The following is a 13,983-nucleotide window of genomic DNA, read 5'->3' as shown; positions in this document are numbered from 1 at the left end:
CTGCTCCTACACAACCAGACCAAAGCAGTCCAGACCAGATAGAAACAGTCGTACTGGACTAGGTTGTAAAGAAACACTTAATCCAGATAGAAGGGGGTCACCAGGTAAAATACACCATCAATACTGCCACCATTTGCTGCTCAAGCCGGAATCAGGAAGAGACAGACAGAGATGGGAAGACAGAACGCTAAAATAACAGGATGGAAGGAGAGCAGTGAGTCTGGGGGGAGGAGGAGAGGAGGGAGAGGAGGAGAGGGGGGAGAGGAGGAGAGGGGGGAGAGGAGGAGAGGGGGGAGGAGGGGGTCTCTTCAAATAAGGCTCAGGAAAGGGAGGGCTTTCGGGCAGATGAGTGAGTAGGGGCCAATCAAACGGCTGGGGGGTTGAGTGACACATCGAGCAGCCGTTGGACTGGAGCAGGGAAAGTGTACTGCCTCACTGTAACTATGGAAACCCATAACCGACTCAAAAGAGAGAGGGAACAGGGAGAGGAGGAGAGTAGGAGCGAGGGAGAGAGACAACGGAGGGCTGGAGATGCCAACCAGCACCACCCGCCTCCCTCCCCCTCCCCTCCCCTTCCCTCTCCCGGTCCCCTGCAGTTCACCAGACCTCACAAAGGTAAAGCTGGAAAGGGGGAGGGGTGGAGGGAGGATAGGGAGATGGGGGCGGGGGGGGCGGTAGTGTTGTGCTGAAGCATGCGTTGTCGTGGTCACAGCGTGCTCAGTACTCCCAGAGCGTGGCGGTCTCCAGGTCATCAGCGTTGGCCTTGAGGACGCCGGCGTGGTCGCCACGGAGATACTTCCCCTCCGCAGAGCGGATGGCCAGCTTGTTGTAGTCACAAAACTCAAACAGGAAGTCGACGGGCGTGTCACTGCTGCTCACCACTGAGGACTCGTTTCCAACCATCCAGTACTTCCCAGTGGAGTCTGAGGGGAGAGAGGGGAGAGGGGGGAGAGGGGAGAGAGGGGGGAGAGAGGGGGAGAGGGGGGAGAGAGTTAGTGGCCATGTCATCATTTAGTCACTGAGTAACTCTGAGTAACTCTCTTGTTGCCTGGCGTATTTGTGTGTGTGTGTGTGTGTGTGTGTGTGTTCGCCTGCATGTGTGTGTTTGGATGTGTGTATGTTTTTGAGTGTGTGGTGTCAAATGTGATGGGAGGAAATTATGCTTATAAATGGCACTAGGCTTGTGTGTGTGTGTGTGTGTGTGTACTGACCCTGCAGACTGTAAGCTCCATCTCTGTACTCCAGAGTGAAGTAGTCGTAGGAGGAACGGTTAGAGTCCAACGTTCCTGTAACCTTCCTACAACCAATGAAGCCATGCTCTCCCCGAAGCACTATGATTGGACGGTTGATCAACTTCATCAGGAACTCCTCTGACTCACCTGTAGACGCCACACACACAAAACATTAGTCCACATTAATGACAGTGCAAGATGTCATTAAACACACACACAAAGGCATGAGACACACACACACACACTGACCTGCAGAGTCGATGGTAGCGGCGAGCTGGCCGTTCTTCTTGGCTGCGACGTATCTCCCGTTAGCAGCGCAGAGAGTCAGCTTCTTTCCACGCCACTCGATGTCAAAGAAGCAGTTAGTGGACCTACACACACACACACAATAGAACTTGATTCCACGACATGGGGGTTGGCACAAACATACACATATAAAGGTTGTGTGTAACCACAGCAACAAGCCCAGACCTGCGCTGGTCTGGTTCTGGTTCTCCAGACCAGTGCAGGTCTGGTTCTGGTTCTCCAGACCTGCGCTGGTCTGGTTCTGGTTCTCCAGACCAGGCATCTTACCAGACCTGCGCTGGAGAGGAGGCCACGCCCAGGAGCAGTCAGGGGTCAGAGGTTAAATCCCTGCACAGAAGCTCAGTTTCACTGGGTACAGGCCCCAGCCTCAGGACCCCTGCCCCGGCCTCAGGACCCATGCTACAGCCTCAGGACCACTGCCCCGGCCTCAGGACCCCTTCCCCAGCCTCAGGACCCCTACCCCAGCCTCAGGACCCCTGCCCTAGCACCCCCCCCCCCCAGGACAGAATGTGAGGATAGGTGTTGCGAGCCTGGGAACGGACTGTGTGTGTGCGTGTGCATGTGTGTGTGTCTTACTTGGTGGATGCGGTACACTGCAGGCCTCCATTAGCCATCAGAGTCCAGTATTTCCCAGCGGCCGTTCGGAAAGCACACTTCCCCTTCTCACGACTCATCTCCACCTGGAACACTTCCTGGTCCCCCTCTTCATCCTGATTGGCTGACAGGTCCATACCTGGGCAGGGTCAAAGGGGACGGGGATTACACATGATCTTAATATCAACCACAGACCTGTAACTGGTCAGTGACGACAAGAAATGTAGTTCACAAATGCACGCGTACACACACACACACACGTAACTGCACACATATATAGACGCCCACTGCTATTCTGGTCAGGATCACACAAACTGAGCAACATCAGATGGCTCAGATTACAGAGGACTTTCCAAGGCTACACACACACACACACACACACACACACAGCCCCTAACCCCAGTTTGGGTGGCAAATCCCCCACTGAATTATGGGTAGTCAAAGAGACCCAACAGACCTCTGGAAGGAAGCAGCTGCTGTCAGTGTGTGTGTGTGTGTGTGTGTGTGTGTGTGTGTGTGTGTGTGTGTGTGTGTGTGTGTGGTGGGGGGGGGGGGGGGTGGTTGCGTGAGAGTATGTGTATGTCTGTGTATGTGTTGAAAGTGTGTGTGTACTGTGTGTGTGTGTACTGTGCCCACATGTGTTTGGAGTGACAGACCGCATGCATCTGCGTTAAAGAGAGACAGAGATCATTAAGCACACACTAGAGCCATCAGGGCACTTAGAGCACACACAGAAGCCACGAGTCAAACAGGAATCATCTACAGCGCACACACACACACGCACGCGCACATACACACACAGTCCGTTGGTGCTCCAGTACAATGCTGGCTGTAACAGTGAGACAGCTCAGAGGAGGGCAGGAACAATGAACATGGAACATTTTAGTTATGATCATCAAACTGCCTTCCTCCTCCTCCTCTTCCTCCTCACGCCTACACTGCACTCTTCCAGTCTCTTTCTCCCCGTCTCCTTCTCTCTCTCCCTCTTTCTGTCTCTCTCTCCCTCTTTCTGTCTCTCTCTCCCTCTTTCTGTCTCTCTCTCCCTCTCTCCCTTTTTCTCTCCCTCTTTCCGTCTCCCCCTCTTTCTGTCTCTGTCTCTCTCCCCCCCTCTCTTTTCTCTGGCTGAGGGGGCTCTTTCAGTGACCAACACAGACACACAAATGGATCCATCGTTGAGCGGTTTTTCCTAAGCGGGTTTTACCCTTAATGACACAGCTGACTGTTACCATGGCGATGCCAGGCTGAGGTTCCGCCCGTCCAGGCAGAAGAAAGGTCACCTGACACGTCCCATCAGAACGACCAGCTCATGTTCCTCACCTCCCTCTCTGCTGTTCCTCACCTCCCTCTCTGCTGTTCCTCACCTCACTCTCTGCTGTTCCTCACCTCACTCTCTGCTGTTCCTCACCTCCCTCTCTGCTGTTCCTCACCTCCCTCTCTGCTGTTCCTCACCTCCCTCTCTGCTGTTCCTCACCTCCCTCTGCTGTTCCTCACCTCCCTCTGCTGTTCCTCACCTCCCTCTCTGCTGTTCCCCACCTCCCTCTCTGCTGTTCCCCACCTCCCTCTCTGCTGTTCCTCACCTCCCTCTCTGCTGTTCCTCACCTCCCTCTCTGCTGTTCCTACTAACCACGTCTGGTCTCCAAGGACAGATTGAGTTTCCACTGAAATATGCAGGGACACACACACACACACACAAACACACACAGATGATGGAGCAGGAAAAAAAAGTGACCAAGATGAGAACCACATGGCTGCAAGGGTGCTCTTGGAGAAGAGGGGATGAATAAAGGGAGGGAGGGAGAGGAGTATAGAGTGAAAGAAGAGAAGGAAGGGTTTCCAGTCTGACTTGCTATAACTCATGGCTGACTAAAACAAACACGTTGCCGTACCAACCTAGTGGGACGAGCACCAGCAAATTTCACTGTAGGAAAATAAACCAGCGAGCTGATACCTTGCATACTTTGCATCGCTCACCATGGAACAGTGTCCTAGTGGTGTAATTTGCAAAATGTTAAATATTTGAGCGCTTCTGAGAGACTGTTTGTTTGGTCCATTTGATATTATAGTACTGGATGCACAGACAAACACACAGCAACCATAGATACACACACACATGGCAACCATAGACACAAAGACCTTGTCATCCACTGCTCTTTCATGCCTTGGGTAGTCTGCCTCCAGCCCTCTGACAGAGAGGGTAGTCTGCCTCCAGCCCTCTCACAGAGAGGGTAGTCTGCCTCCAGCCCTCTGACAGAGAGGGTAGTCTGCCTCCAGCCCTCTCACAGAGAGGGTAGTCTGCCTCCAGCCCTCTCACAGAGAGGGTAGTCTGCCTCCAGCCCTCTCACAGAGAGGGTAGTCTGCCTCCAGCCCTCTCACAGAGAGGGTAGTCTGCCTCCAGCCCTCTCACAGAGAGGGTAGTCTGCCTCCAGCCCTCTCACAGAGAGGGTAGTCTGCCTCCAGCCCTCTCACAGAGAGGGTAGTCTGCCTCCAGCCCTCTGACAGAGAGGGTAGTCTGCCTCCAGCCCTCTGACAGAGAGGGTAGTCTGCCTCCAGCCCTCTCACAGAGAGGGTAGTCTGCCTCCAGCCCCCTGACAGAGAGGGTAGTCTGCCTCCAGCCCTCTCACAGAGAGGGTAGTCTGCCTCCAGCCCTCTGACAGAGAGGGTAGTAGGTCTCCAGCCCTCTGACAGACATGACACCCTAACCCAGGACAGACTAATGTGACTTCACACCCGGAGGTTGACCCAGTGAGAGGGTGAGCAGTTAGGGCGGGTACACACACACACACTCACTTTCAACACACACAGAAGCTCGCACCGACACAGAGTTAACACAATAAGACTCTCTTCCTAGACACACACAGAGAGCTAGACACACACAGCTCTCCTCACCAGCCCTACCAGAGACAGGCACAGATTGCTGGCATAGGTTTGCTGTGAGGATGGGTGAGTGTGTGTGTCTGTGAGGATGGGTGAGTGTGTGTGTCTGTGAGGATGGGTGAGTGTGTGTGTCTAGTGAGAGAGAGAGTGTCATTGTGTTGAGTCTACGTGTGGGTGAGCTTCTGTGTGTGTTGAGAGTCATTGTGTGTGCGTGTGTGTGCGTGTGTGTGCGTGTGTGTGTGTGTGTGTGAGGCCTCTATTGTTTGGCAGGCTGGGTGAGGAGGAGCCCAGCTGGGACACACAGAGCCAGCCCATGCTTTGTTCTGCTTATACCACACACACACACACACACACTGTGTGTTAGTAATTAACTAGAGACAAACACATACCATAGCAATTTACTCCTACATGCTCCACTATGATGTTGCAGTGAGACAGTGATAGCTACCTCCCCCAGACAGGCGTTCCTGGTCAGGACAGTCAGGCCCAGCAGTGGGACACATGATCAGGCCCCACACCCACCGTGACCCCCTCCCCCACCCACCACCACCCCCTCCCCCAACACATCCTGAGTACAGGGGGGTCACCTCCACCCCTCCCTCCCCTCCCTAACAGAAGTCCTCCTGGTGAGGGAGGGTGGGAAGTTGATCATGGCGGCCTGCCCTGGACCAGGTCCAAACACTGCTGCATGCATCATGGTGGCCTGCCCTGGACCAGGTCCAAACACTGCTGCATGCAGACACTCACACACACAACCAAGGCCAAATGTTAGCAGATATAACAGTGTTGTGGGGAGGAGAAATCATCACCTGAGTATGGAGCCAAGGTCAGGGACGTGTGTGTGTGTGTGTGTGTGTGTGTGTGTGTGTGTGTGTGTGTGTGTCAGCGAGTGGTGTGTGTGTGTGGCAGACAGGGAGGGTGTCAGAGCTAAATCCCAGCAGGACACAAAATGGAGGACAGAGCCCGGAGAGTTTTAGAAGCCCAGCTCAGCAGACATGGGAACCTGCAGGAGGTTAGCTACACACAGAAGCAGCCCAGGAAGATCTCATTCATCAGTCTTCTGATTCCATCTCCATCTCTCTGTGGAAGCATTACTAGCAGTGTATACATGTGTTCTGAAATTACCCAGAAGCACAGGTCACATCAGTGTCAAGTCAGTGTACAGCTGGATCAGTGTGCCCTGGGGGACTGGTTCTGCTGCAGCAGAATCCCTGAGTGGTTCTGGTGCAGCAGAATCACTGAGTGGTTCTGGTGCAGCACAATCACTGAGTGGTTCTGGTGCAGCACAATCACTGAGTGGTTCTGGGGTCATCCAGCCCTGCCACACAGCAGGAGCCAGAGAGGGCCAGCAGGAGCTACACCCTCCTCCATCAGCCCAGACGGACCCTGTGTTGTGGTGGAGTCTGTTGCCCCCTCAGATCTGCTTCTACAGACCTCCCGGACGGAGACCAGTCTGAACCACCACACACACCCACCCCCCCACCCTCACAACCACCACACACCTCCACAACTCCATATTAACCTCAGACATTCGGTCCAAACATGATCTTTGACACACAGAGTGCGGCACACTGCCAGATTACAGAGATTAAGATAACATATGAGCTTGTTGATCTAGATTAGCCCAGGAGATTGGTCCCGCTGAAAACTGAGAAGATAACCCCCTTATCAGCTCTGCTGTGGGTGTGCAGCCCACAGACCTGCAGCCCACAGACCTGCAGCCCACAGACCTGCAGCCCACAGAACTGCAGCCCACAGACCTGCAGCCCACAGACCTGCAGCCCACAGACCTGCAGTCCACAGACCTGCAGCCCACAGACCTGCAGCCCACAGACCTGCAGCCCACAGACCTGCAGTCCACAGACCTGCAGCCCACAGACCGTGGAAGCATCTTCATCACCATCTTCACCATCACCACTGTCACTATGGAGGCTAGATCCTTCACAACGGTCTTCTCCACTACAGACACCACTTGCTGCCTCTCAATGCTGCAGAATCACTAACCCTAACCCTCATCTCTCCCTCACCCCTTCTCCTCCTCTCCCTCTCTCCTCCTCTCTCCTCACCCCTCTCCTTCAGGAACCTAGGAGGGAGGGAGGGTGATGGCTGTCTGTCTCTGAAGACCAGTCTGGGGAAGCATCTCTGATCACACATTCAGATGCTTAGATACACACACAGAGCATCGACACATGCATTCAATCATAACTGATTCATCCATGTGTATTCTAGAATCATCCATGTGTGTACAGTATTCTAGAATGTTTTGTGTGTGTTCTTTGTTGAGTGTTCCCCCTCAGAGTGTGTGGGCTGTATGGAGGGGGGGGGGGTCTGACATTCCATGATTTTAACCCATCCAGTGCTGGAGGCTATGGTCTACCACACACACACACAAACTGTTCCAGTTCCACAGTTGGTTACCAAACTCTAAAACAGATTAAGCTCCCTGTAATGTGCTCTCGCGCCCCACACATACCTTGCCGGGTGGAGACGTTCCTCTCGTTTCCCGCGGTGAGGACGACCTGCGGGTGGCTCTGCTCGAGCACGAACTGCTCGTCCTTCCCAACGCGCGCGCTCTTGCCAGACTTCATGGTACCGGACGGACCGGAGGGCGCGAGGTACTTGCCATTGCAGTCTCTGAAAACCACCTTCCCTGAGCGGAACTCCAGTGTGTAGCCCGTGGTCTTGTCCGATTTAACGGCCAGGCTGCCGTCATTCTTCAGGAACCGGTTGTCAGAGGTCTGAAGGTGATACCTCTGGTCCCGGAACACGAGAGTGATCAGCGAATCAACTCCCCAAGGGACGTCCCGGTCAATCGCAATCTCATCCACCTTCGAACTCAGGTGCGCGTAACGTTTGCGCGTGATGCTGAAGATGTTGACTTGCGGGTGCATGGCGATGTGCACGCTCCATTTCTCGGCCACTGACGCGGTTTGGGCAAAACAGATGATCCGGTCCTCGGTACCGCCCAGGTAGCGCCCGTGCTGCTCAGATTGCAGTGACCACCGGCCGTCATCATGAGCGGTGATGATAAACCGGCATTCCGTACCGGGGGTCTCGCTGTCCCCGGTCACATTGCCATCTTTGTCGGCTGCGATGTACCGGCCCAGGTGAGACTTCAGACAGAACACATTCCCGTTCGCTTCGTCTCCGGATTGTTCCAGCGTCCAGATCTGCTTCTTCTTCAGGCTCGTGGCCGAGGCATTGATTTTGAAGCCGAACGTTTCAGCAGTTAAATATTTATTACCGCAGTTAATCAGACCGAACTGGATCTGTAGCATGTCGCTGGTTCCGTTACTAGCGCCGTTAGAAGACATGATGACGTTCGGGCCTGGACCGGGTCGGTTGCGTCTGGACAGTGCGGGGTTCGGAGTTCGCTCGTAGGGGGAGATGCTCTGCCTCGCGTGCTTCTTTGTTTGGGGAGTGTGTGAGTGTGTGTGAGTGTGAGCGCGCACCGGTCCTCTCTGCTCTCACAGCGCGAGCTCGTCGCCACAGCTGCAGCCTTTATACCAATGAGTGACGTTGGCCCACAGCCACGCCTCCTCCGGACAGAAGTCGGGGTGCAAGACTTTTCCATTCCATTCTCCTTTCCTTCATATCATCTTTTCTTATCAGATCTCCTCTTCGTGGGCTCCTCATCCTGTCCTTTTGTCCCCCAAACATCTCTCTTCTCTCCCCCTTCTCTTTAGAAGAGAGGAGAAATTATAAGAAAGAGAGAACAGGAGAGTTTACACCAACATTCAGGGATCTGCAACATCATCATCTTAACCACACTGATAAGATAGATTCAACATTCAAATGTGTGTCACCACACAGAGCTGTATTCATGTCCAGAGCTGCACACGCACATCAGAGGGCAGGAAGGCCCCGCTTCATAAACAAAGAGACCAAACAGTTCATACTGGCTCAACACACACACACACACACACAAAGGCGTGATTCATATCAGAGTGGATCAACACTTTCAGTTCTTATTTGAAAACAGTGCGCTGATACATTTACATTTAGTCATTTAGCACACATTCTCATCCAGAGCGACTTACAGTAAGTACAGGGATACCCCCCCCCCCCCCCCCCCCGAGGCAAGCAGGGTGAAATGCTTTGCCCAAGGACACAACATAATTTGCACGGCCGGGAATCTAACCGGCAACCCTCTGAGTAATAGCCCGACTCCCAAACCGGAGCCTGATACTAGTGTTCAGTCTCATTAAAGTCATGTTTCACTTCCTGAGCCATGTGACGTGTCGTCCTACGGCCTGTGTGTCTGTGAGAGTTATGTGTGTAATTATATCAGTGAGCACATTCTCAAGCTCTTCTAAGAAAAGTATATGTGAGTGTGTGTGTGTGGATAGGAGTGCTTCATTAACCTCAAGATTATAATCAAGGGCTGTAGTTGTGCTAACGAGGGCATCAGAGGTCGTTAATCTAATTATCATCCTCCTCTTTGTCATGTAAACAAACCAGCCCAGGGTCTAGCCTGGTCGTCCTGGTTATCACCGTGACACCCTCAGTCTTCAACACTGCTCCTCCTCCACACTCACACATGACGGTTCCAGAAACGTTTTTATGGAAGTACTGAGGTTCTACCCAGAACCAAGAGAAGAGAGGGTTTCTTAAGAAAGGGTTCCAAAAGGGTTCTTTGTCAAACTAAGGTTCCATTAAGAACCCTTTTCATCCAAATAAATATCCAGGTTTCAAATAGTATTTTTAAATGATTGATATACTGTATCTGGAATCCCCTTAATCAACTCAGACAGAAAGAGAGACAGACAGGGAGACGAGAGACAGACAGACAGAGAGACAGAGAGAGAGAGACAGAGAGACATAGAGAAAGAGACAGAGAATGTTTGTGTGATCAGCGCACCCCCTCCTCTCTCCTTCTCCTCCCTCTATCTCTCATTCCAGATGGGAGCCTCTATTGTCAGACCTGAAAGTCCATTTGTGTTCAGAAAGACCGTCTCACAGGCTGCTTCTCCACGTGCCTAACCCCAACCCCAAACCCTAAACCTAACCCCAACCCTAAACCTAACCCCAACCCTAAACCTAACCCCAACCCTAAACCTAACCCCAACCCTAAACCTAACCCCAACCCCAACCCCAACCCTAAACCTAACCCCAACCCTAAACCTAACCCCAACCCTAAACCTAACCCTAACCCAAAACCACCTCAAATCTAAAAGCACTTGAACTTCTGAGAACAAAAAAAACAATATTCTGGTTATACCATTCTTGAGCTGAGTTCTGGTCTCCACAAGAAGACACGCACACACGCACACCTACACACGCACAGAGAGAGGTTGTGTGTGTGTGTGTGGTGATGAGAGGGGCATCCTACCCTGAGCTCTGGTTGGTTGCTATGGAGACAGCTCAAATCTGCCGAATGATGAAGTGGAAGTGTCTACTGCAGCACACACACACACACAGACACACACACGCACACCGACACACACACACATTGCACGCACACACAGACACACACAGACACACACACACATGCACGGAGACACAGATTACACTCTGTGTTCCTGCTACTCTCGGATCCTCAGACACACCCTGGAAATCAGACAGCACTGCAGCACTGCGTCAGAACCACCAACCAACCAACCACACACCTCGCAGGGGACACACCTCAGACAGATGACCAATCAGCACTCATCTCCCCTGCCCTGTCAACCAATCAAAACACCCCTCTCTGCAGTGTCTGGACTTCCCGGCCTATCAGGAGTCAGGGTGGTGGAGCTGGTTCTGCTGATGTGGAGAGTTGGTGTGGTATCTGGGGAGTGATGAGGGACTGCAGGGTGTGTGTGTGTGTGTGTGTGGGGGGGGGTTAGCATGTGTTTGTTTTTGTTCTCTGCAGGGGGGATTGTGAGGGGGGCAGGAAGAGTGAGGGAATGAATGAATCCCTATTGCTTCTCATTGAGACTTTCTAATGAATTGGCCGTTCTAATCAAGATGAGCTGATTGTTTTACTGAAGGCGACAGCGGTCTGTCTGAAGAATAAGGAGAGAGAGAGAGGGGGGGGGGGGGGAGAGGGGGAGAGAGAGAGAGAGAGGGAGAGAGAGAGAGGGAGGGAGAGAGGCCAGTTTGAGTTGACCTATATTTTTCTCCGTCTGTCATGTTGTTTCTGGACCTTGGGCTGGCAGGCCTGCAAAACCCATTACAGATGTGTGTGCATGTGTGTGTGCATGTGTGTGTGTGCATGAGTGTGTGCATGTGTATATTGGAGCCTTCTGCAATCAGGAAGGATGTTGTGCTGCTGTGAATGTGTTTCTGTGTGAATGTGTTTCTGTGTGTGTGTGTTTCTGTGTGTGTGTATTTCTGTTTCTGTGTTTCTGTGTGTGTGTGTGTGTGTGTGTGCACAGCTGCAGCCCCATCAAGGGCCTCTTCTCCACCAACAATGAGCTGGAACCACTGTGGGCCCCCCACCCCTCTCTCTCTCCCCCACCCCTGGCGTAAGAGGTCAGAGGTCGCTGTGTGTGTTCTGGGGCCCTGCGCCCACCACCCTGTCATTGTCATGACGACAGGAAAGCAACCCAACCCACATCACAAGAGGAGCCAATCAGCTTCTCCCTTTGTTTAACACAACTGTCTGTGCGTGTGTGTCTGTGTGTGTGCGCATGCTGCCCGTAGCAGACAGATATAGGTCAGTTACAGACAGTGCAGTGAGGCGTGAACAGGGTAACAGTGTGTGTGTGTGTGTGTGTGTGTGTGTGTGTGTGTGTGATAGCAGTACGTACACATTGAATGGTCAAGTGTGCAGTTGTCACATCGTTTAATTTCCACCCCCTCCAACTCGCTAAAAGGACACGCACACACCACTCACACACACCACTCACACACACCTCACACACACCACTCACACACACCACTCACACACACCACTCACACACGCACACACCACTCACACACACCACTCACACACACACACACACCTCACACACACCACTCACACACACACACACACACCACTCACAGACTCAGTGAGTCTTGAGAAGAGGAGAGAAATTAGATAAACAAGCACATTTATTCTCTGGAGGACACAGGGTGTACGACCCCTCTCTCTCGTGTGTGTGTGGGTGTGTGTTTTGATTGTGATAGCCTCGTCGGTGCCTCTCTGCTGACTACCAGAAACATGATCTGAGGTTTACCTAAAAATACCCATTCCTGTCCCTCGGCATGGGCAGTGACATCACATCCTGTCCCCATGAATGCACTGATTCGCTGTTAAATAAACTGCATATCCTGATGTCATCCCCATCTTCCTTACATCTTCCTTTCCTCCTACATTTGGTCAAATGATTCTACATCCTCTAGACTTCAGGATGATTCCACATCCTCTAGGCTTCAGGATGATTCTACATCCTCTAGACTTCAGGATGATTCTACATCCTCTAGGCTTCAGGATGATTCTACATCCTCTAGACTTCAGGATGATTCTACATCCTCTAGACTTCAGGATGATTCTACATCCTCTAGACTTCAGGATGATTCCACATCCTCTAGGCTTCAGGATGATTCTACATCCTCTAGACTTCAGGATGATTCTACATCCTCTAGGCTTCAGGATGATTCTACATCCTCTAGGCTTCAGGATGACAGCCTGCATGTCAGAGAGAGGACAGTGACAGCTCTTTGTGTTTCCTATATCTCTGACTAGATGTCTGTGGTGATAAAAGACTGACAGGCTGTGCAGAGTTAGTGTCTGGTGTGGTCTGTGGACCTGCAGGACGATCCTCCTGCAGTCTGGATGAGATCCCTGGCGCACCCACTGGCAAGAAGAACAAACTGCAGTCACACATGCATCCACCTCTCCTTCCCAAAAACAGACACACAGACAGGGTACATCTGTTTGGGCAGCAGGTGTAGCTGGTCACTCCCTTACTGTACCCTTGATCACATTCCTCTCCTCTCTCTCTCTCTCTCTCTCTCTCTCTCTCTCTCTCTCTCTCTCTCTCTCTCTCTCTCTCTCTCTCTCTCTCTCTCTCTCTCCTCTCTCTCTCTCTCTCTCTCTCTCTCTCTCTCTCTCTCTCTCTCTCTCTCTCTCTCTCTCTCTCTCTCTCTCTCTCTCTCCCTCTCCCTCTCCCTCTCCCTCTCCCTCTCCCTCTCCTCTCCCTCTCCCTCTCCCTCTCTCTCTCTCTCTCTCTCTCTCTCTCTCTCTCTCTCCCTCTCCCTCTCCCTCTCCCTCTCCCTCTCCCTCTCCCTCTCCCTCCATGGTCATTAGGGGTGTTTAGATGCTAATGACATGCACACACACAACAAAGGGTTGCAAATCCCCCATAGAGCCCCCCACCACACACACACACCCAGACCAGCTGTTCTTTGCTTGCCTCTTGTTACAGACCCCTTTAGGCTTTGCTGCATCTCTTCTTCTGGACACAGAAAGCAGAATCACACACACACACACACACACAAACATCTAAGCAGGCCCACAGACAGGTTTAGGGTGAAGCATAGAGTGCTGGTTATTGAGAATGCAGCACCATACATATTTCTAAAAGAATATAACTGGTGTCTTTTCTGTGAGTTTTAGTCTGTCGTACATTATTGATGACTGGAAGGATTGTGATGTCACAGATAATGGAAGAGAGCATGTGTGTGACAGACACAGACCATCTGCTAAAACACACACACACACACAAACACACACACACACACAGATACACACAAGAAGTGTTCAAGAAAAAAAAGGCATCGCTAACAGCTGGCACAGATGGTGGTTGGTTACACACACACTTACACACACACTTATTTGGAAACCAGCCGTTTGGACTGTGATCCTGGGTGAGGATGCCAGGTTGGGATACAGTGTATCCATTAAAATAGTCATGCCAGGTATGTGAGATCACCTAGAAGACATGAACCTGGATCATCTCCATTACACACACACACACCCACACACACACCCACAACAGTCCTCATCAGAGTTGTGGTTGATATTCTGTTAGAGGATTGGTTGTAGCACAGAATGAACAACCTGTTC

General features: G+C 52.1%; 1 protein-coding gene across 1 annotated transcript; it reads right to left on the bottom strand.

Moving 5' to 3' along the window:
• Window positions 1-258: 258 nt before the first annotated feature.
• fscn1a (fascin actin-bundling protein 1a) lies at window positions 259-8,467 on the bottom strand. Its single transcript, XM_067233569.1, has 5 exons — window positions 7,480-8,467; window positions 2,115-2,271; window positions 1,482-1,603; window positions 1,212-1,379; window positions 259-923 (listed from the first exon to the last, which is right to left on the bottom strand). The coding sequence occupies exons 1-5, from the start codon at window positions 8,318-8,320 to the stop codon at window positions 718-720; spliced, it is 1,494 nt and encodes a 497-aa protein (XP_067089670.1). The 5' UTR covers window positions 8,321-8,467; the 3' UTR covers window positions 259-717.
• Between the last annotated feature and the right edge of the window lie 5,516 nt (window positions 8,468-13,983).

This window comes from Osmerus mordax, chromosome 3, assembly GCF_038355195.1.
Source record: "Osmerus mordax isolate fOsmMor3 chromosome 3, fOsmMor3.pri, whole genome shotgun sequence".
Classification (NCBI taxonomy): domain Eukaryota; kingdom Metazoa; phylum Chordata; class Actinopteri; order Osmeriformes; family Osmeridae; genus Osmerus; species Osmerus mordax.
Note: the sequence above shows the minus strand (reverse complement) of the source record. Positions and strands in the feature narration are given on the sequence as shown.

Excerpts from the sequence above, each read along its gene's own strand:
- fscn1a (XM_067233569.1), bottom strand. The coding sequence starts at position 8,320 with ATGTCTTCTAACGGCGCTAGTAACGGAACCAGCGACATGCTACAGATC. Across the intron at positions 2,272-7,479 it reads GAACGTCTCCACCCGGCAAG|GTATGGACCTGTCAGCCAAT; the intron begins GTATGTGTGGGG and ends GACCCTGCCCAG. Across the intron at positions 1,380-1,481 it reads CGCTACCATCGACTCTGCAG|GTGAGTCAGAGGAGTTCCTG; the intron begins GTCAGTGTGTGT and ends TGGCGTCTACAG.